Source organism: Oncorhynchus kisutch, linkage group LG7 (genome assembly GCF_002021735.2).
Source record: "Oncorhynchus kisutch isolate 150728-3 linkage group LG7, Okis_V2, whole genome shotgun sequence".
Taxonomy (NCBI): Eukaryota; Metazoa; Chordata; class Actinopteri; order Salmoniformes; family Salmonidae; genus Oncorhynchus; species Oncorhynchus kisutch.
Genome location: NC_034180.2, coordinates 15,567,568 through 15,592,173, shown reverse-complemented (window position 1 = coordinate 15,592,173; position 24,606 = coordinate 15,567,568). Strand labels below are relative to the sequence as shown.

At 41.3% G+C, this 24,606-nt stretch overlaps 1 protein-coding gene across 1 annotated transcript in view; it reads left to right on the top strand.

Annotated features, from left to right (window-relative positions):
* sptlc2a (serine palmitoyltransferase, long chain base subunit 2a) overlaps positions 1–24,606 on the top strand; it is a 56,271-nt gene that overhangs the window by 14,967 nt on the left and 16,698 nt on the right. The window contains exons 4-9 of the mRNA XM_020487531.2: positions 70–218; positions 3,666–3,790; positions 6,048–6,141; positions 6,862–6,967; positions 9,581–9,800; positions 10,458–10,584. Coding sequence (XP_020343120.1) covers positions 70–218; positions 3,666–3,790; positions 6,048–6,141; positions 6,862–6,967; positions 9,581–9,800; positions 10,458–10,584 — 821 coding nt within the window. The remainder of the gene's footprint in view (positions 1–69; positions 219–3,665; positions 3,791–6,047; positions 6,142–6,861; positions 6,968–9,580; positions 9,801–10,457; positions 10,585–24,606) is intronic.

Sequence of the window (24,606 nt, the reverse complement as noted above, 5' to 3'; positions counted from 1 at the left end):
TCTCTCTCTCTCTGTTTCTCTCTTTCTGTTTTCTCTCTCTCTCTCTCTCTCTCTCTCTCTCACACACAGCTACACAGGCAAAGTGGTTGAAGGTGTAATAAACATGGGTTCCTATAACTACCTGGGCTTTGCTGAGAACACGGGTTACTGTGCTGATGCGTCCGCTGAGGTCACCATGAAGTACGGGGTGGGCGTGGCCAGCACCAGGCAGGAGATGGGTATGGCCCGGTAACACATACATGCACACACACACCGCATAAATACACTCTCCACAGTTTAATTCATATCACTGTCCAACATGGCCAATATGTTGACCCAAACAAGACACAAAGAGCAGTGAAAGAGCACTGATTTTCACAATCCTCATTTTTCTGTAAAAGTTGAGTGTTTACAAATTAATCCAATGTAAGCATTTTTATCTCACTTTCACACCCTCAAGTTATTTGTGTTTCACAGTAGAGTCCTTCCATGTCATTTCAGCAAGCCATGCCACCCACCATCAGATTGTTCAGAAATGGTTTATGTAGTTAGAAACAAGGATTGGCATTCCTGTAACATTATTTAATTGACATTTATTTTTTTTCTCTGAGAAATTAAGCTAATTGGTACTGGGTTATCTTAATATTTAATGTTACTAATCACAATACATATAGAGCCATTTCCTGATCATTTTATTAAAAAACATAAGACTGACATACATTAAAAAAATATATTTTTTAAATTTTTTAAATGTTGCCACATTTGATTTACCTAGCCCATTTATCCATCAAAGTTTTAGGCTTGTAGGAAAAGTCTTTAATATAAGAATTGCGTAGAGATAGTCCTCTCAGAGAGCGGCCACGTGTTGGACAATTCAAAGATAGTTGGGTTGAAGGTGGAGGTCGACCGATTATGATTTTTCAATACCGATTTATTGGAGCACCAAAAAAAGCCTAGACCGATATTTTTAACATTTTTATTTTCTTATTTGTAATAATGACAATTACAACAATACTGAATGAACACTTATTTTAACTTTAATATAATGCATCAATAAAATCTATTTAGCCTCAAGTAAATAATGAAACATGTTCAATTTGGTTTAAATGATGCAAAAACAAAGTGTTGGAGAAGAAAGTAAAAGTGCAATATGTGCCATTTAAAAAAGCTAACGTTTAAGTTCCTTTCTCAGAACATATGAAAGCTGGTGGTTCCTTTTAACACGAGACTTCAATATTCCCAGGTAAGAAGTTTTAGGTTGTAGTTATTATAGGAATTATAGGACTATTTCTCTCTATACCATTTGTATTTCATATACCTTTGACTATTGGATGTTCTTATAGGCACTTTAGTATTGCCAGTGTAACAGTATAGCTTCCGTCCCTCTCCTCGCCCCTACCTGGGCTCGAACCAGGAACACATCGACAACAGCCACCCTCGAAGCATCGTTACCCATCGCTCCACAAAAGCTGTGGCCCTTGCAGAGCAAGGGGAACAACTACTTCAAGGTCTCAGAGCGAGTTACGTCACCGATTGAAACGCTATTAGCGCGCACCCCGCTAACCATTTCACAAAAGTGCTGTTTGAATGAATGCTTACGAGCCTGCGGCTGCCAACCACCGCTCAGTCAGACTGCTCTATCAAATATCAAATCAGACTTAATTATAACATAATAACACACAGTAATACGAGCCTTTGGTCATTAATATGGTCAAATCCGGAAGCTATCATTTCGAAAACAAAACGTTTATTCTTTCAGTGAAATACGGAACCGTTCCGTATTTTATCTAACGGGTGGCATCCCTAAGTCTAAATATTGCTGTTACATTGTACAACCTTCAATGTTATGTCATAATTATGTACAATTCTGGCAAATTAATTACATTCTTTGTTCGGAATAAATGGTCTTCACACAGGCTCGGCAACGAGCCAGGTGGCCCAAACTGCTGCATATACCCTCACTGCTTGCACGGAATGCAAGAGAAGTGACACAATTTCCCTAGTTAAAATATAGTCATGTTAGCAGGCAATATTAACTAAATATGCAGGTTTAAAAATATATACTTGTGTATTGATTTTAAAGAATGGCATTGATGTTTATGGTTAGGTACACATTGGTGCAACAACGGTGCTTTTTTCGCAAATGCGCTTGTTAAATCACCACCCGTTTGGAGAAGTAGGCTGTGATTCGATGAGAAATTAACAGGCACCGCATCGATTATATGCAACGCAGGACACGCTAGATAAACTAGTAATATCATCAACCATGTGTAGTTAACTAGTGATTATGTTAAGATAGATTTTTTAAAATAAGATTAATGCTAGCTAGCAAATTACCTTGGCTTCTTACTGCACTCGCGTAACAGGTAGTCAGCTTGCCACACATGCTCCTCGTGGAGTGCAATGTAAGGCAGGTGGTTCGAATCCCCGAGCTGACAAAGAAAAAATCTGTTGTTCTGCCCTTGAACAAGACAGTTAACCCACTGTTCCTAGGCCGTCATTGAAAATAAGAATGTGTTCTTAACTGACTTGCCTAGTTAAATAAAGGTAAAAAAATTATATATAATAAATAAAAAATCGGCCACAATCGGTGTCCTAAAATGCTGATTACCGATTGTTATGAAAACTTGACATCGGCCCTAATTAATTGGCCATTCCGATTAATCGGTCGACCTCTAGTTGAAGCATTAGGTTGCTAAGAGAAGGATAAACTGAATTGCTTTCATGGAGGACTTGCTTGATTTGTGAGGATTACCACACAATTTATTTCTATAATGAGCCAAATCTATTGGTTAGAACCCAAAATTGCAAACGAAATGTTATGACCTACTTAATAAACACCAGCAAAATGGATAAAACTGTGGCATTATAGCAAGAACAGCAGCATCTAGTGATTAAAACATGTTACTTTCTTACTACTTTATGGTAAATATTGCAAGCGACTTCCATTACAAAATTCACTAGTAAATTCCCTGACATAGTATGGAGAAGCAATTCTCCAAGCCACAGCTTCATACTACTTGTCAAACAGAGCACTTATACTGTTTGTTGGGATTGGCTTGGGGTGTCCTTGGGTGGCTTTAGACACTTTTGGGGGGATTCTTCATGTCTTACTTATTGGTAGGAAGATGTTTGGTCCAAATCGGATGTTGAGTACTGCATTTATTGAATATGATCTGAATCTTATAAATGAAAAGGGCAAATGTGGGTTTAATCAATTAACTTCATTTCATAGAGATCAAATTATGTTTAAACAAAATAATATTTCAGGAATGCTAATTGTATCTGTTGACAACTACAGAAACAATTCAGAACAATCTGAGATGGTGGATGTCAATCCTCTTTCTTGTGCTTTTTGAGGTGGAATGTCCCAGTAGTGAGTGGTAGGATTACTCCTCAGGCTCTGAGACGAACTATATCAGATTTGATTTTTGTTCATATTAATTTATTGCTATAAAGTAAACGCATATCCATTTGTTTATAAAAACTAATTTAGTCGCCACACCCTCAGACTTTATAACTCAGTTTTGGCTGGTAGATGAACGCAGAGGCTCTGACTTAGCCCTAAAGCCATCTGTATCATACAACTGTTTTCTAATGAATAACACACAGTTATTCTTCTGAATCTTATCAGTAGGTAGGTATGTGTCTATGGGAGTTTTGATGTATCTCCTAAATTCCCTTAGGTAACTTAGACAGACATGAGGAGATGGAGGAGCTGGTTGCTAAATTCCTGGGCGTGGAGTCGGCCATGGCTTTCGGGATGGGCTTCGCTACCAATTCGATGAACATCCCTGCCCTTACTGGCAAGGTAGTAGGACATGCTACCGAAACATCAGGGGTTTTCAGTCTGTTTCTATGTTCTAGCCTCTGGCCTCTGGTTCACTGTCTTTGCATCTGTCTCTCTCTTGCTCGCTCTTGCTCTCTCTCTCTCTGTGTCTCTCTCTTAATTCAATAAATGCTCTATTGGCATGAATGGCTGGTTGCCACTGTTGCCAAAGTAATGTATGTGAAGTATTACATAGGTTAACAATATTTTTGCGCAACAATAATAATATATATCAACCGAAACAATTATACATGGAAAATAATACACACACAAAAAAGAAAATAAACAGCAACAGTTGAGAAATGTAATCTACAAGGGCTCATGTGTATGACATGGCAGTAGCTATTGTCTCTCTTATATTATTATACTGTCTCAACGTGTTCTAACAACATTTCAGATTTTCTCCTCAATGGGCAGTTCAAGAAATCCTGCAACATTTCCTTACAATTTCAGGAGATCAATATCTCTTGAGTCATATTTAGAGCAGTGGAGTCGGAAGCGACCCACAGTGCTTACATAGTCTTTCTTCAACTGACCTTCCATGTTTTTCTATGGCATCCTGTCTCTATTGCCAGGCTATGGTCACTGAGTCTGTACATTGTTAATGTCTTCCTTTGTTTGAGTTCTTTGATTTTTGTCATGGTGTTGTCTCCCAAGTTCTGCCCTACAGGCTAGGTTTGGGGCATTTCTGTGCACACCTAGAATATATATTTTTTACATTCCAAGTGTAAAATTTCAGTGGGGCTTTTATCCCATGATAAATATTGTAAATTGGTGGGTTAAATAAATACAGGGTCTTTCTAATTGCGAAATATATTTAGCATACTTTATGGCCATGCCAAACCGCCCTGATAAACTTCTAGTCAGACCAAGGTTAGTTTAGTTGGTGGTGTATTTAAGGGTTATTTATCCTAGGATGAAATGGTATTGTCTTTCCTGGGATCTGGACTTTTTCTGAGAGCAGATTACTTTGTTTTTTTTTTATGGATAGTGCCCAGTCCTTACAATACTGTTCTAGCAAGGATGGACTTTGTTGTAGCCTCTGTTCTGCTGGTGACAAGATTACTATAAGCCATCGGCATATAAAATACACTTTATTTCTTTGTCTTCTAGGGTGATGTAGATTGTTTTAATATGGTAGCCAGTTAATTTATATAAATAATGAGTAAAGTTGGACTAATATTGCGATCTTGTCTTACCCCTCTGTCCTGACTAAAGAATTGTGTGTCAGCCAGAAGAGGACTGGCCACCCCTGGTTCCTCTCTAGGTTTCTTCCTAGGTTTGGGCCTTTCTATGGAGTTTTTCCTAGCCACCGTGCTATACCTGCATTGCTTGCTGTTTGGGGTTTTAGGTTGGGTTTCTGTACAGCACTTTGAGATATCAGCTGATGTACGAAGAGCTATATAAATACATCTGATTTGATTTGTGTTCACTTAGGAAGGCCTGAATTCTGGCATTCATTATTCTACCAAAAACTTTTCCTAAGTTACTACGAACAGAGATGCCTCTCTCTGTCTCTCGCTCTCCTCTAGAGACATCTTTCTTCCTTCTCTCATTCAGTTAGTTTCACACGCTCTCTGTTCATTACACTTTCCCTGGCGCTCACTCATTGCCTCTCTACTTTTCTTTCCCTCTCGCCGTGGCACTGTGTGCTCTGTCGGTCTCTGTTGTGTTGCCCTCTCAGTACTGCCTGCACCACACCTTGGAACATCATCATTTTCAGGATCACAGCTGCCAAAGGTGTGTGTGTTAAGAGTTTGAGAGGAAGAGGGTGTGTTTGTATTGAAATAGGGGGAGAATCCATGTTAGTATATTTAATACCAGCGTGGTGTTGTCATAATGTTCAGAGCACAGCCCGTTCCATATCTCCATAACAACAACATTCTGGGAGGTTGTGTGTGTCATCATGGCGCCAGCAGGTGACCTCCAGACCTGGGTGGTGCGTATGCACGCCACGGGAGAGTCTCGATAACACAACATATTATCAACGGGAAGTGTTTCCTGCCGCCAGGAGCACATCACAGCTCCACTTTCTGTCAGGACAAAGGTCATTGCCAGGGCAGCCAGAGGTCAACTCTGTTGTGTTGCTGTGAGAGCGGATGCAGTGTGAGGTTTCTTTTCTCTTTCTTCCTTGTGAGGATTGCGAAACGCGAGATGGTGAGGTTAGGGTTTACTACTTATTGATCAAGCATAGAAATAGTGTTAGTAGACAAGCTCTCCTGTCTCTCTCTCTGTGTAGGGCTGTCTAATCCTAAGTGATGAGCTGAACCATGCCTCTCTGGTCCTGGGAGCCAGGCTGTCTGGGTCCACCATCCGTGTCTTCAAACACAACAGTAAGTCCGTCCCCTATCGCTGTCCCCACTGCAAAACCGTGTCCGTCCTCTATCGCTGTCCCCACAGCAATATCGGGTTCGTCCCTTATCTTTATCCCCTCCATACATTTTTCATGTTCAACCAAAATGGTGGGGCTTATACATCCCTTATATCTGTCCCACATACTACAATGGGTCTGTCCTTTATCTCTGCCCCCCCCCCCTGTTTCTACAGTGTACAGATCACCACCCTAAGGCTCTACAGCTAGTCCATGAGGTTCTAAACCTTTTAGTCCCAGCAGTGGTGTGTGTGTGTGTGTGTGTGTGTAGAAGTTTGGCAGTACATCAGCAGTTTTTCACTTATGTCAGTCACTGACTCAATTAGTATGTCAGCTAATCATTTTTAGATTGGTAAATTAGTCTAGCCTGCTATATAAACTTGTAGTAATCATGGCCGAATACCGACTGGATATGCAGGGCAGGTGCCTAGTGTCCCTGACCTTCAGGGGGCCCCCATTGTTTTAGCTTTAGAACTGCAAAGATTTATCTCCATCCCATGGCAAAATGGGTACAATTGCAGAAAATCCCTGCCTTTCATTTCATATGCAATCAGACAACCAGACAAATCTCACTCAGGCCCCCCAAAAGGCTAGGGCTGGCCATTGTCTCCTGACAGATGTTCATGGTGATTGTTCTGCTGTGGAAACTGTGTAACTCTGTGCTCCTGGTGTGTCTTGTCAGACATGCAAAGTCTGGAGAAGATGTTGAGAGACGCCATAGTCCACGGCCAGCCCAGAACACACAGGCCGTGGAAGAAGATCCTCATACTGGTGGAGGGTATATACAGGTAGTCTTTTACATGCTATTCCAACTTCATTTCTGACGGTACAGCTCTATGTGAGCTTAAGTCAATCTGTTTACATTTTTATAAAAGTATAGACTCAGAGCTTCAAAATGGTTTATCATACACTGTAGTTGGATAAACATGGAAAGCTATACTGCTTTGAAAGTTGATAAACTTGAAAGATTTTGCTGAGATTTTCACACTTGCCAAAGAGCTGTTATTGGTTTATGACTATTCAGCATCTTTCACACCCTCTTAAGCTTTAGTCCCACCCATCTCCTTTAAATATTCTGATGTACAGTGGCTTGCGAAAGTATTCACCCCCCCTTGACATTTTCCCTATTTTATTGCCTTACAACCTGGAATTAAAATAGATTTTGAGGGGGTTTGTATCATTTGATTTACACAACATGTCTAACATTTTGAAGATGCAAAATATTTTTTATTGTGAAACAAACTAGAAATAAGACTACGAAACGGACCAAAAAACGAACTTGTGCGTAACTATTCACCCCCCAAAGTCAATACTTTGTTGAGCCACTTTTGCAGCAATTACAGCTGCAAGTCTCTTGGGGTATGTCTATAAGCTTGGCACATCTAGCCACTGGGATTTTTGCCCATTCTTCAAGGCAAATCTTCTCCAGCTCCTTCAAGTTGTATTGGTTCCACTGGTGTACACCACAGATTCTCAATTGGATTGAGGTCTGGGCTTTGACTAGGCCATTCCAAGACATTGAAATGTTTCCCCTTAAACCACTCGAGTGTTGCTTTAGCAGTATGCTTAGGGTTATTGTCCTGCTGGAAGGTGAACCTCTGTCCCAGTCTCAAATCTTAGGAAGACTGAAACAGGTTTCCCTCAAGACTTTCCCTGTATTTAGCGCCATCCATCGCCAGTCCCTGCTGATGGAAAAACATCCCCACAGCATGATGCTGCCACCACCATGCTTCCCTGTGGGGATGGTATTCTCTGAGTGATGAGAGGTATTAGGTTTGTGCCAGACATAGCGTTTTCGTTGATGGACAAAAGCTCAATTTTGGTCTCATCTGACCAGAGTACCTTCTTCCATATGCTTGGGGGGTTTCCCACATGCCTTTTAGCAAACACCAAATGTGTTTTCTTATTTTTTTCTTGAAGCAATGTTTTTTTTCTGGCCACTCTTCAGTAAAGGCCAGCTCTGTGGAGTGTACGGCTTAAAGTGGTCATATGGACAGATACTCCAATCTCCACTGTGGAGCTTTGCAGCTCATTCGGGGTTGTCTTTGGTCTCTTTGTTGCCTCTCTGATTAATTCCCTCCTTGCCTGGTCCGTGAGTTTTGGTGGGCGGCCCTCTCTTGCCAGGTTTGTTATGGTGCCATTATTCTTTCCATTTTTTAATAATGGATTTAATGGTGTTCTGTGGGATGTTTAAAGTTTCAGATATTTTTTTATAACCCAACCCTGATCTGTATTCTCTACAACTTTGTCCCTGACCTGTTTGGAGAGCTCCTTGGTCTTCATGGTGCCACTTGCTTGGTGGTGCCACTTGCTTGGTGGTGCCACTTGCTTGGTGGTGCCGCTTGCTTAGTGGTGTTGCAAACTCTGGGGCCTTTCAGAACAGGTGTGTATATATACACTGAGATCATGCGACACTTAAATAAAGTCCACCTGTGTGCTATCTAACTAATTATGTGACTTCTGAAGGTAAATTGGTTGCACCAGATCTTATTTAGGGGCTCCATAACAAAGGGGGTGAATACATGTGCACGCACCACTTTTTCGTTTTGATTTTTTACCATTTTTGAAACAAGTTATTTATTTTCAATTCACCAACTTGGACTATTTTGTGTATGACCATTACATGAAATCCAAATAAAAATCAATTTAAAATACAGGTTGTAATGCAACAAAATAGGAAAATCACCAAGGGGGATGAATACTTTTGCAAGGCAAAAAGTATTCATGCGAGTCAGCATGGCATTGTCCTCCCCCTCTGTGCTTTGCTGCTAGCAACAGATAAATTCAGGGCAGCAATGTTGTTGAGAGCTGTGGCAACACTTTTGCTGCTACACATAGCTATATCTTTCCAAATATCTGCAGTAGCAAAGATGATCTATGTGAAGTGAAGCCCCCATTCTGTGATAGATGGAAGCCTGTGACATGACACACCAATCAGCACTCATCTCTCGGCATGTACAGCCCCACCATTATCTCAGCCAATCATGGCAGTCCAGGAAGGATCCTGTCTCTCTCCCTAGCTAAGTGCTGTCTCCTAGGCTGAACTAGGCTCGTAATTAAAAATGTTTACAGATCACATACGAGTTTGTTATTAAGGCACATGAAAGTTCACATGTTCAAGAAGGCCTGCTGGCAGCAGAACATTGTACATATACTTCAGAGGCAGCAGCTTAGACCGCTAGACCACCTCAGGCCACATGCTGTTTACACTTTATACTGTAAAGAAGGAATCGACAGGAACTCCCAACACTGGTGCTCTCTCTCTCATTAGTCAAATGTACACTATGTGATGTGATGGCTGAAAATGTCCCCTGAAGTGAAGATGGGATACTTCCTCCATCTTTTGTCCCTCTTGTCACCCCCACCCACCCACCTTCCTACCCCTCTCCATCTGTCCCCAGTATGGAAGGCAGTATAGTACGTCTACCTGAAGTCATAGCTCTGAAGAAGCGCTACAGGGCCTATCTGTACCTGGACGAGGCCCACAGTATTGGGGCTCTGGGGCCAGGGGGCCGAGGTGTGGTCGACTACTTTGGTCTGGACCCCCGAGACGTGGACGTCATGATGGGGACGTTCACCAAGAGCTTTGGCGCCGCTGGGGGCTACATCGGAGGCAGGAAGGTGAGGAGGATAACGTTGTTGTAATGGACAAGTTCACTTAAAAAAAAAAAAAAATGTATGTAAATGGCATGTTATAGAAGTGTCCTGACACTTTTGTTGCGATTTCACCTGGATTTGAAAAGCATACCCCGCGAGCGATAGACTTCCTCATGCTCATTCAGCAGTTCCAGGGGCACAGATAAAACATGAACCAACGGCTCCAAAAACACCCAAATACGTGCTTTTCAAAACGGCAAAGCTCTCAGGATAGTGATGCAGGTCTTTTGATGTTGTACACATGAAATTGTCTCATTCTGAACTTTTTCTGCAATGTTATGTTCCATTTTGTGCCACTCGTGTTATTGCCCGTGCATGCGCACAAGGAAAAGTATAGCTTGAGTCGCACACGTTTAGAATCGCACAAAGTCCTTTACTGTTACTAAACGTTTCAATCACGTTACAAATAAACGTTTCAGATCCTGTAAATGTACCATATCAATATAAAAACATGACATATTAACAACATAGCAACATTTGAGAGAGGAGGGTGAAGAGCAACTGCGCACAATGTAGATATCTACTTTTATGCCAAGTGTTAAATCAGAAATGTATACTTTTAGTGTTGCAAATATACTAACCTCAGAATTGACAATAACATTCTATTCTGTTCTATTCTAGGAGTTGTTGGAGTACCTGCGCTCCCACTCTCACAGTGCGGTGTACGCCGCGTCCATGTCACCTCCTGTCGTGGAGCAGATCATCGCTTCTATGAAGTGCATTATGGGGGAGGACGGGACGACACTTGGTGAGTCCGACACGTAGAAACGCAGTGGATAGAGTGAAAAGCTGCTATTTCCCCCACACACACTGATGCAATGAAATGCCATTTTGAAGACATTGCACTGAGCTGTAAAAGGAATTAGAGGATGTGTTTTCTGTTGACCCATACCATGCTTCACCACAAGGGGGGGGCAGAAGCTTGTTTAAGACGAGCATGGCAGAATGCTCTCAACAGACAAACTTAGTTTCTGGACAGACACAGAGTAGGGTTCTGATTTACTGACTGTGTGTGAGGTAATCAGTGTTCTATATTGGTGGAAACGTACTGTACTTGCTATACCCAAGCTTGGGTAAACACTGACTATATCGTAGGCTCTTTATCAGGTTTTAACTACAGTACCATCAAATCAAGTGTATTGGTCGTGTACACATTTGCAGGTTATCGCAGGTGCAGCGAAAGGCTTGTGTTTCTAGCTCCAACAGTGCAGTAATACCAAGCAATAATATATTTAAAAATACACACACAATCCAGAAAATATCAATAGTAAAAAGGAAATGAGTAAATATCAGAATGATGTCAGGGACCGGAATATGTCAGGGACCGGAATATATGTGTGTGTGTGTGTGTCAAACGTTTTGGGTAGCCTTCCACCACCTTCCCGCAATAAGTTGGGTGAATTTGGCCAATTCCTCCTGACAGAGCTGGTGTAACTGAGTCAGATATGTGTTAAAATATATATATGTATATCAGTTGAAGTCGGAAGTTTACATACACTTAGATTGGAGTCATTAAAACAATTTTTTTTCAACCACTCCGCAAATTTCTTGTTCACAAACTATAGTTTTGGCAAGTCGGTTAGGACATAATTTTTCCAACAGTTGTACAGACATATTATATCTGTACAGACAGATTATTTCACAATTCCAGTGGGTCAGAAGTTTATATACACTAAGTTGACTGTGCCTTTAAACAACTTGGAAAATTCCAGAAAATGATGTCATGGCTTTAGAAGCTTCTGATAGGCTAATTGACATGATTTGAGTCCATTTGAGGTGTACCTGTGGATGTATTTCAAGGCCTAACTTCAGACTCAGTGCATCTTTGCTTGACATCATGGGAAAATCAAAAGAAATCAGCCAAGACCTCAGAAAGAAATTGTCGACCTCCACAAGTCTGGTTCATCCTTGGGAGCGAGCAACTTCCAAACGCCTGAAGGTACCACCTTCATCTGTACAAACAATAGTACGCAAGTATAAACACCATGGGACTACGCAGCCGTCATACCACTCAGGAAGGAGACGCGTTCTGTCTCCTAGAGATGAACGTACTTTGGTGCGAAAAGTGCAAATCAATCCCAGAACAACTGCAAAAGACCTTCTGAAGATGCTGGAGGAAACGGGTACAAAAGTGTCTATATCCACAGTAAATCGAGTCCTATATCGATATAACCTGAAAGGCCGCTCAGCAAGGAAGAAGCCTCTGTTTCAAAACCGCCATAAAAAAGCCAGAATACGGTTTGCAACTGTACATGGGGATGAAGATCGTACTTTTTGGAGAAATGTCCTCTGGTCTGATGAAACAAAAATGTAACTGTTTGACCATAATGACCATCTTTATGTTTGGAGGAAAAGGGGGGAGGCTTGCAAGCTGAAGAACACCATCCCAACCGTGAAGCATGGGGGTGGCAGCATCATGTTGTGGGGGTGCTTTGCTGCAGGAGGGACTGGTGCACTTCACAAAATAGATAGCATCGTGGGGATGGAAAATTATGTGGATATTTTGAAGCAACATCAATCAGGAAGTTAAAGCTTGGTCACAAATGGGTCTTCCAAATGGACATTGACCCCAAGCATACTTCCAAAGTTGTGGCAAAATGGCTTAAGGACAACAAAGTCAAGGTATTGGAGTGGCCATCACAAAGCCCTGACCTCAATCCTATAGAACATTTGTGGGCAGAACTGAAGAAGTGTGTGTGATCAAGGCCTACAAATCTGACTCCGTTACATCTCTGTCAGGAGGAATGTGCCAAAACTTACCCAACTTATTGTGGGAAGCTTGTGGAAGGCTACCCAAAACGTTTGACCCAAGTTAAACAGTTTTAGGCAATGCTACCAAATACTAATTTAGTATTTCTGACTCACTGGGAATGTGATGAAATAAATAAAAGCTGAAAACAATAATTCTCTCTACTGTTATTCTAACATATCGCGTTCTTAAAATAAAGTGGTGATCCTAACTGACCTAAGACAGGGAATTTTTACTTGATTAAATGTCAGGAATTGTGAAAAACTGAGTTTAAATGTATGTGGCTAAGGTATATGTAAACTTCCGACTTCAAGTGTATGTATGTATGTATGTATGTATGTATGTATGTATATAGAGCAATGATGGTTGTTAGTGCCATTTTAGTTTCTCTGCTCTGTGCCTCCTCCATGTTCTTAATTGTCAGTAGTTCCTGGGACTTCATGTCCCACTTCTCATTAATGTGATGGGTCATTGCAGTGATGTATGACAGTGTGTTCATTGACGTCCAACAATCTGTTCAAATTTTATTGGTCACATACACATAATTAGCAGAAGTTATTGCGGGTGTAGTGAAATGCATGTGTTCCTAGCTCCAACAGTGCAGTAATATCTAACAATGCACAACAATACACAAATCTAAAAAGTAAAAGAATGGAATTTAGAAATATATAAATATCAGGTTCTTGTTGTTCGAGAGCTGGCGCTTTTGTAGACCTACTTGCAGAGTAATCATTGCACAATTTCTCCATCAGTTTTTTGACATGGCATCTGGTTCTAGACATGCCAATAGGGCAACATTGAAGCTGACATCTTATACCATTGACAATGGCTGCAAATCAACTGCAATCATTTCTGTAATCAGCGCTGTGATTTTCTCACCCCGTCCCTTATCGCACTGCTGCCAGGAACGGGTTGGGTCTCACGGTGCCTCCCTTTTCAGCATTGCACCTGTGCTGCCACTGTAGCTCAATTCCACCTCGCAGAGTTTGCATTTCACAACCTCCTCATTTAACTTCTCTAAGTATTGCCATACAGGACTTCACTGCTGTCTCTACCCTGTCTCACTCGCTGCCATTTGTATGTATATATATAAAATTAGAATTGAGCTACAGTAATATATATATATATATATATATATATATATATATATATATATATATATATATATATATATATATATATATATATTTATTTTTTTTTAAATATTTTTTTACTGTTAACGAGGATGACGTGCGGGGCAAATAATTTGAAAGATGCAGATCTACTAACGTTCAGCATGGTTGCATTAGGCATTTGTTTAAAGTTTATTTTACGCTTGATGATGATGATTGGGGCCTGTTAGTGGTATTTTAGTGATAATTGCACTGTTTTTCAGTTAGGGATTTCTTTCTGAACTTTGTCGATCCCAATTTTGTTTAAACGTCACACCCCTAATGTATATAAATATAATGCAGTGTATAGACAGTATGGACAGTAAATGAATAGGAAAGGGTGTTTACAGCAGTAGTTATATAGGATGAGCCATAACTAGTCTAGATTACAGTATATACGTATAAAGTGGGTGAAACGGTATGTAAACATTATTGAAGTAACTAGTGTTCAATGACTACATAGGGCAGCAGTCTCTTTGGTGCAGGGTAGTGTACCTGGTGGTAGCCTGCTAGAACAGTGACTAAGGTTCACGGCAGGGTACTGGGCAGAGGCTGGATAGTGGTGACTGTTTGATAATGGCCTGGAGATAAACTCTTTCTCAGTCTCTCGGTCCCAGCTTTTATGCAACTGTATTGTCTCCACCTTCTAAATGTTAGCGGGGTGAACAGGCTGGGGCTCCGGTGGCTGAGGTTCTTAATGATTTCCTTGGACTTCCTGTGGCACAGGGTGCTGTAGATGTCCTAGAGGGCAGGCAGTGTGCCACCGATGATGCGTTGGACTGACTGCACCACGGTCTGGAAAGCCCTGTGGTTGCAGACGGTGCAATTGCCATATCAGGCGGTGATACAGCCCGACAGGATGCTCTCAATAGCGCATCTGGAGAAATTGGGGCCACACCGAATTTCTTCAACCTCCTTGAGGTTGTTGTGCATTCTTCACCATGCTGCCTGTGTGAAGGGACCATTTCAGGTTGTCAGTGATGTGCACGCCAAGGAACTTGAAGCTTTTGACCCTCTCCACTACGGCCCTGTCGGTGGAGGATGGTGTGCTCCGCCAGGGCTCTCACCTCCTCCCTGTAGGCTGTCTCATCGTTGTTGGTACTCAGGCTTCAACTGTTGTCGTCAGCAAACTTGCTTATAGAGTTGGAAGCGTGAGTGGCCACACAGTCATCGGTGAACAGGGGGGAGGGGGCTGAGCACGCACCTCCTCTGGGGCCCCCATGTTGAGGATCAGCATGGCGGAGTTGTTGTTGCCTGCCTTCACCACTTGGGGTTGGCCCTTCAGGAAGTCCAGGTGCCAGTTGCAAAGGGAAGGGTCCAGTTCCATGCCTTGAGCTTTGTGATGAGCTTGGAGGGCACTATGGTATTGAAGCCTGAGCTGTAGATGAACAGCATTCTTACCTAGGTACTGTGCATTCAGAAAGTATTCAGACCCCTTTACTTTTTCCACATTTTGTTAAGGTAGTTTTATTCTAAAATGGATTCAATAAAAAAATCTACACACACTACCCCCTAATGACGAAAACAGGTTTTTAGAAATGTTTGCAAACTTATAAAACAAAATGAAGTATTCAGACCCTTTGCTATGAGACTAGAAATGTAGCTCAGGGCCATCCTATTTCTATTGATCATCCTTGATGTTTCCACATCTTGATTGGAGTCCACCTGTGGTAAATTCAATTGATTGGATGTGATTTGGAAAGGCACACACCTGTCTATATAAGGTCCCACAGTTGACACTGCATGTCAGAGCAAACACCAAGCCATGAGGTTAAAAGAATTGTCCGTAGAGCTCCGAGACAGGATTGTGTCGAGGCACAGATCTGCGGAAGGGTACATAATACAGCATTGAAGGTCCCCAAGAACACAGTGGCCTCCGTCATTCTTATTGGAAGAAGTTTGGAACCACCAAGACCCTTCCTAGAGCTGGCTGCCCGTCCAAACTGAGCAATCGGGGGAGAAGGGCTTTGGTCAGGGAGGTGACCAAGAACCTTCCAGAAAAACAACCAGAAGCCACTCCTCAGTAAAAGGCACATGACAGCCCGCTTGGAGTTTGTCAAAAAACACCTAAAGGCCTCAGACCATGAGAAACAAGATTTTCTGGTCTGATAAAACCAAGATTGAATGATATGGCGTGAATGCCAAGCGTCATGTCTGGAGGAAATCTGGCACCATCCCTATGGTGAAGCATGGTGGTGGCAGCATGTTGCTGTGGTTTTCAACGGCAGGGACTGGTAGACTAGTCAGGATAGAGGGAAACATGAACAGAACAAAGTACAGAGCACTCAGACTGGGGCGAAGGTTCACCTTCCAACAGGACAACGACCTTAAGCACACAGCCAAGCAGGAGTGGTTTTGGGACAAGTCTCTGAATGTCCTTGAGTGGCCCAGACTTTAACCCGATCGAATTGTGTGTGGTATATATGTGTATATGTATATACTGCTCAAAAAAATAAAGGGAACACTTAAACAACACAATATAACTCCAAGTCAATCACACTTCTGTGAAATCCAACTGTCCACTTAGGAAGCAACACTGATTGACAATACATTTCATATGCTGTTGTGCAAATGGAATAGACAACAGGTGGAAATCATAGGCAATTAGCAAGACACCCCCAATAAAGGAGTGGTTCTGCAGGTGGTGACCACAGACACTTCAGTTCCTATGCTTCCTGGCTGATGTTTTGGTCACTTTTGAATGCTGGCGGTGCTTTCACTCTAGTGGTAGCATGAGATGGAGTCTTACAACCCACACGGTAGGCTCCGGTAGTGCAGCTCATCCAGAATGGCACATCAATGCGAGCTGTGGCAAGGTTTGCTGTGTCTGTCAGCGTAGTGTCCAGAGCATGGAGGCGCTACCAGGAGACAGGCCAATACATCAGGAGACGTGGAGGAGGCCGGTCTAGCCGATGAGATCCTCAGACCCCTTGTGAGACCATATGCTGGTGCGGTTGGCCCTGGGTTCCTCCTAATGCAAGACATGGCTAGACCTCATGTGGCTGGAGTGTGTCAGCAGTTCCTGCAAGAGGAAGGCATTAATGCTATGGACTGGCCCTCCCGCTCCCAAGACCTGAAACCAATTGAGCACATCTGGGACATCATGTCTCGCTCCATCCACCAACAGACTGTCCAGGAGTTGGCGGATGCTTTAGTCCAGGTCTGGGAGGAGATCCCTCAGGAAACCATCCGCCACCTCATCAGGAGCATGCCCAGGCGTTGTAGGGAGGTCATACAGGCACGTGGAGGTCACACACACTACTGAGCCTCATTTTGACTTGTTTTAAGGACATTACATCAAAGTTGGATCAGCCTGTAGTGTGGTTTTCCACTTTAATTTTGAGTGTGACTCCTAATCCAGATGTGTTGATAAATTACATTTTCATTGATGATTTTTGTGTGATTTGGTTGTCAGCACATTCAACTATGTAAAGAAAAGAGTATTTAATTCATTCAGATCTAGGATGTGTTATTTTAGTGTTCCCTTTATTTGTTTGAGCTATGTATGTGTGTGTGTGTGTGTATATGTGTGTGTGTGTGTGTGTATATATATATATATATATATATATATATACATATATATATACATACATACATACATACATACATACATACATACATACATACATACATACATACATACATACATACATATATTTTGAGCAATATATATATATATATATTCCAAAAGAGTTTGAGAAATGTTTTTCAAAGCTGAAAGTTGAATAGAGATGTTGATTTAGGTTAGTCCAGCTACTTAAGGGGTATACCGCAAAGCAGGATTAAGGAGTTAGCCAGCTAACTAGCATAAATATTTGGATATACAGTATAGAGGTCGACCGATTTTAATTGGAATGGCAGATTTTAATTAGGGCCGATTTCAAGTTTTCATAACAATCGGAAATCTGTATTTTTGGGTGCCGATTTCTGATTGTTAATTATAAAAAAAAAAATGTTTTATTCCTTTTATTTAACTAGGCAAGTCAGTTAAGAACACATTCTTATTTTCAATGACTGCCTAAACTGTGGGTTTACTGCCTTGTGCAGGGGCAGAACGACAGATTTTCACCTTGTCAGCTCAGGGGTTCCGATCTTGCTACCGCACAGTTAACTTGTCCAACGCTCTAACCATTGCACTCCACGAGGAGCCTGCCTGTTACGCGAACGCAGTAGAAGCCAAGGTAAATTGCTTGCTAGCATTAAACTTATCTTATAAAAAAAACAATCAATCACAATCACTAGTTATAACTACTAATCCAGTTTAGCAGGCAATATTAACCAGGTGAAATTGTGTCATTTCTCTTGCATTCATTGCACGCAGAGTCAGGGTATATGCAACAGTTTGGGCTGCCTGGCTCATTGCGAACTAATTTGCCAGAATTTTACGTAATTATGACATACATTGAAGGTTGTGCAATGTAACAAGAATATTAAAAAAATACCGACCGGTTCCGTATTTCACTGAAATAATAAACGTTTTGTTTTCGAAATGATAGTTTCCGGATTCGATCATATTAATGACCAAAGGCTCGTATTTCTGTGTGTTATTATGTTATAATTAAGTCTGATTTGATAGAGCAGCCTGACCGAGCAGCAGCAGGCCCGTAATCATTCATTCAAACAGAACTTTTTGCCAGCAGCACTTCGCAAGCATAGCGCTGTTTATGACTTCAAGCCTATCAGCCTAATGGCCTGTGTAACCAATGTGAAATGTCTAGCTAGTTAGCTGAGTGTGCGCTAATACTGTTTCAAATGTCACTCGCTTTTAGATTTGGAGTAGTTATTCCCCTCGCGCTGCAAGGGCTGGACTTTTGTGGAGCGATGGGTAACGATGCTTTGAGTGTGGCTGTTGTCCATGTGTTCCTGTTTCGAGCCCAGGTAGGGGCGAGTAGGGGGACGGAAGCTATACTGTTACACTGGCAATACTATAGTGCCTATAAGAACATCCAATAGTCAAAGGTATATGAAATACAAATGGTATAGAGAGAAATAGTCCTATAAATACTATATTAACTACAACCTAAAACCTCTTACCTTAAAATATTAAAGTCTCATGTTAAAAGGAACCACCAACTTTCATATGTTCTCATGTTCTGAGCAAGGAACTTAAACGTTAACTTTATTACATGGCACACATTTCTATATGGCACATATTACTTTCTTCTCCAACACTTTGTTTTTGCATTATTTAAACCAAATTGAACATGTTAAAATAAGTGTTACTTCAGTATTGTTGTAATTGTCATAATTACAAATAAAAAAAACGGCCGATTTTAATCGGTATCTGCTTTTTTGGTCCTCCCAATAATCGGTATCGGCGTTGAAAAATCATAATCGGTCGACCTCTAATACAGTACCAGCCAAAAGTTTGGACACACCTACTAATTCCAGTTTTTTTAAATATATTTTTTTAAACCATTTTCTACATTGTAGAATAATAGTGAAGACATCAACACTATGAAATGACACATGGAATAATTTTGTTACCAAAAAAGTGTTAAACAAATCAAAATATATTTGAGATTTTTCAAAGTAGCCACCCTTTGCCTTGATGACAGCTTTGCACACTCTTGGCATTTTCTCAACCAGCTTCATGAGGTAGTCACCTGGAATTATTTTTATTTATTTTATTTAACCTTTTATTTAACCAGGAAGGGCTCATTGAGATTAAAATAACTTTTTCAAGAGCGCCCTGGCAAGATAAGCAGCACCAAGTCATTACAAAAAAATTACAGACAGACAACATGAAAAACTACAAGTAATCTAGTAAAAACCATTGAATTCACGAGTATAAAACAGCAAATTAAAAACATTGACAGGTCAGGGAATCAGCCTCAAAATCCTTCCGCAGTGATTTAAAAACACCAATCGGGACAAGTTCTTCCAGTTTAAAAGTATTTTGTAAGGTGTTCCAAGACGATGGCGCAGATGACATAAAAGCCCTTTTACCAAATTCAGTTCGGACATTTGGAACAGTTAGCAGGATAAAGTCCAGCGAACGAAGAGAGTACCCACCACATTTCTGAACAATAAAAATGCCCAAATAAAAAGGTAGTAAACCCAAAATGGCTTTGTAAATAAAAGTATACCAGTGACTGAGCCTACGAGTGACTAGAGAAGGCCGGTATACAAAGTGCAGTGGTGCATAAGGGTTTTGCTGTTTAAAATAAATCTCAGTGTGCCATGGTAAAGGTTGTCAATTGATCTCAAACACTGAGCGGAAGCATTCATATATAAAATATCCCCATCGTCTAGAAAAGGCATAATGTAGCTGACACTAGCCTCCTTCTGGCTTCAAAAGAAAAACAGGCCTTATTCCTAAAATAAAATAAAATTTTCAGCTTCAAGTTGTTGAATATGCAATTTAAATAAGCCTTTAAAAGGCTGTCATCAACTAAAATTCCAAGATATTTATATGAGATTGAGGTTGTAATCTCCTTGCCCTGACAGGTAGTAATAGGTGAAAGGTTTTATTTCTTGCATTAGAAAACACCATTAGTTTAGTTTTGTCAGTATTGAGGATAAGAAGCTTATCCTTTTGACACAAGGTATGTTGAACAGTATAAAAAGCAGTTTGCATGTTCTGGAAAGCTTTTGTAAGAGACGAGGCACAACAGTAAATAACAGTATCATCAGCATAAAAATGAAGTCATTTATATAAATAGTGAATAAGAGAGGACCAAGTTCAGAGCCTTGGGGCACACCATTCAAGACAGACAATTTAACAGACATAAGCCCATCAAATTGAGTGCACTGAGTTCTATCAGACAGATAGTTAGCAAACCATGCAACTGCATGCTCCGAAAGACCTACACTCGACAATCTCTGCCTTTAGTATAGCATGATCAACTGTATCAAAAGCTTTAGAGAGATCAATCAAAAGTTAGTCACAGTGCTGTTTTTTGTCAATGGCTTCAGTGATATCATTTAAAACCTTCATGGCTGCTGTAATTGTGCTATACTTCTTCCTGAAGCCCGATTTGGTACATTGATAAAATAGAGTTAGTAAATGAACTCTGCATTTCAATTAACGGCTGTGCCTTGTTTAAAGTGAATTTGTGGAATTTCTTTCCTCCTTAATGCTTTTGAGCCAATCAGCTGTGTTGTGACAAGGTGGGGTTTATATATCGACGATAGCCCTATTTGGTAAACATCCATGTTATGGCAAGAACAGCTCACATAAGCAAAGAGAAATGACAGCCAATCATTACTTTAAGACATGAAGGTCAGTCAATCCGGAAATTTTCAAGAACTTTTAAATATTCTTCAAGTGCAGTCGCAAAAACCATCAAGCTCTCATGAGGACCGCCACAGGAAAGGAAGGCCCAGAGTTATCTATGCTGCAGAGGATAAGTTCATTAGAGTTACCAGCCTCAGAAATCGGCAATGAACTGCACCTCAGATTGCATCCCAAATAATTGTGAATCTGGCCTTCATGATTGAATTGCTGCAAAGAAACCACTACTGAAGGACACAAGAGACTTGCTTGGGCCAAGAAACACGAGCAATGGATATTAGACTGGTGGAAATCTGTCCTTTGGTCTGATGAGTCCAAATTAGAGGTTTTTGGTTTCAACCGCTGTGTCTTTGTGAGACGCAAAGTAGGTGAACGGATGATCTCTGTATGTGTGGTTCCCACCATGAAGCATGGAGGAGGAGCTGTGATGGTGTTGAGGTGCTTTGCTGGTGACACTGTCAATGATTTACTTAAAATTCAAGCCACACTTAACCCACATGGCTACCACAGCACTCTGCAGAGATACGCCATCCCATCTGGTTTGGGCTTTTGTTTTTCAACAGGACAATGACCCAACACACCTCCTGGCTGTGTAAGGGCTATTTGACCAAGAAGAAGAGTGAGGGAGTGCTGCATCAGATGACCTGGCCTCCACAATCACCCAACCTCAACCCAATTGAGATGGTTTGGGATGAGTTGGACCGCAGATTGAAGGAAAAGCAGCCAACAAGTGCTCAGCATATGTGGGAACTCCTTCGAGACTGTTGGTAAAGCATTCAAGGTGAAGCTGGTTGAGAGAATGCCAAGAGTATGCAAAGCTGTAATCAAGTCCAAGTGTGGCTACTTTGAAAATCTCAAATATAACATTTATTTTGATTAACACACATGATTCCATATGTGTTATTTCATAGTTTTGATGTCTACACTATTATACTACAATGTATAAATAGTACAAATAAAGAAAACACTTGAATGTGTAGGTGTCCAAACTTTTGACTGGTTGTGTGTGTGTGTACAATAATTTATTTTTAAGGGTAAGCTTGAAAATGGCTTGGTCCGATTTGATTCCACAATCTAAGTTTAGCTTTTTTTAATATTCCAGAAAATCTATAGTTATTTCTGGTTGCTTATCAAAGGCATCTGGCTTTGTAGTATATACCCCTCTGCAGTACTGACCATGGCTACAGACACACACCCACCCACACACTCACTCGCTTACTTTATTCCTGTCACTGTCCCTGCTTAGTGTTGCATAATTTTAATTTAAACATATTGTGGAAAAAACAAGTCATCACATACTTTTTCCACTCTCTGTACAATACATTCAGTATGGTCAACCCTAACCTTGAATCATCACAATTGTTTCACTTTCATGCTTTTGATGGAGGGAAAGAATGTCATGTGGGAGGTTTTTAGTTTCTGCCCTCTTCTGTTTTTCACCACTCATTAAATAAGAGTGATGGCTTCCACAGATGCACAGAGTCTTTCCAGGTACAATATCTAACCCAGAACCCCAACCAACCTCTCCAATATGGCAACAATTACCCAGCAGGCCACACTGATAGGCCCTTTGGTGAGGCCCTCTCAACCAACTCTCTCACACACACACTTTTGTACACTTGCAAGAACAAGGGCATTTACGCACACTTTCATACAGACACATGCCACTTAATCACGGGAGGACAACGACAACAAACAGTTGCTCTTGCACTGTCTGCCCCAGGTGAAGTGTGTGTGTGTGTGTGTGTGTGTGTGTGTGTGTGTGTGTGTGTGTGTGTGTGTCCGGGTTTCCGCTAGGAAAATGTGGAGCCGGACAACATGACGGGAAGATTTTAAATTTACCGTCCATTTGAGATATGTAGTGGACCCATATGTATTGGGTGCATAACCCATTAGGGCGTCCACGGTGCTCAGAATGACTAAAAAATATCACATTTAGATTATGGTAATACACCTGAACAGAACCGGCAACTCATGTAATGAAGAAGCCAATAAAACATAATTTTCAAACATTTGCAGAGAGGCAATTTGCGGAAAAAATACATTCTAAACAGAGCACCTGGGAAAGCGCCATTCTAAACAGAGCACCTGGGAAAACGCCATTCTAAACAGAGCACCTGATAACGGTTCCCTATGTGACAGATGGAAACATTTGGATATATTTCTATAATTACTCCTGTTTATACAAAAATAAATGATATCATTCAAAATAAGTCCCCAGAAAGCATGTCTTAGCCACAGAGGACTCAAGGATCATTTTCTTATTTAAGAAAATTCTGTGGATTGTTTCAAATCACAAGCAGTCAGTGAAAAGCATCTAAAATATGTCTGAAGATCATGTGTCTTGAGTATAATTTCAAATGTTGAGAAATGAAGAAGGGGAGGGGTGTTTCGCAAAGGTATGCAATGCTTTCGGAAAGTATTCAAACCCCTTGACTTTTTCCACATTTTGTTATGTTATTCTAAAATATACACACAATACCCCATAATGCCAAATCAATAATAGGTTTTTAGACATTTTTGCAAATGTATTAAAAATAAAATCAGAAATAAAACTTAAGCAAATGTATTCAGACCCTTTACTCAGTACTTTGTTGAAGCACCATTGACATTACAGATCAGGTCTTATTTGGTATGATGCTACAAGCTTGGCACACTTGTAATTGAGGAGTTTCTCCCATTCTTCTCTGCAGATCCTCAAGCTCTGTCAGGTTGGATGGGGAGGTATTTTCAGGTCTCTCCAGAGATATTCGATTGGGTTCAAGTCCGGGCTCCGGCTGGGCAACTCAAGGACATACAGAGACTTGTCCCGAAGCCACTCCTGCGTTGTCTTGGCTGTGTGCTTAGGGTCGTTGTCTTGTTGGAAGGTGAACCTTTGCCTCAGTCTTGAGGTCCTGAGTGCTCTAGAGCAGGTTTTCATCAAGGATCTCTATGTACTTTGGTCTGTTTCCCTCGATCCTGACTAGTCTCACAGTCCCTGCTGCTGAATAATATCCCCACAGTGGGGATAGTGCCAGGTTTCCTCTAGACTTGACGTTTGGCATTCAGGCCAAAGAGTTCAATCTTGGTTTCATCAGACCAGAGAAACTTATTTCTCATGGTCTGAGAGTCTTTAGGTGCCTTTTGGCAAACTCCAAGAGGGCTGTCATGAGTCTTTTTACTGAAGAGTGTCTTTGTCTGGCCACTCTACCATAAAGGCCTGATTGGCAGAGTGCTTCAGAGACAGTTGGCTTTCTGGATGGTTCTCCCATCTCCACAGAGGATCTCTGGAGCTCTGTCAGAGTGACCATCCGGTTCTTGGTCACCACCCTGACCAAGGCCCTTCTCCCTCAATTACTCAGTTTGGCTGGGCGGCCAGCTCTAGGAAGAGTCTTGGTTGTTCCAAACTTTTTCCATTTAAGAATGGAGGCCACTATGTTGTTGGGAACCTTCAATGCTGCAGAAATGTTTTGGTACCCTTCCTCAGATCTGTGCCTCGACACAATCCTGTCTCGGAACTCTACGGACAATTCCTTCAACCTCATGGCTTGGTTTTTGCTCTGACACTGCACTGCAACTGTGGGACCTTATATAGACAGGCGTGTGCCTTTTCCAAATCATGTTCAATCAATTGAATTTACTACAGGTGGACTC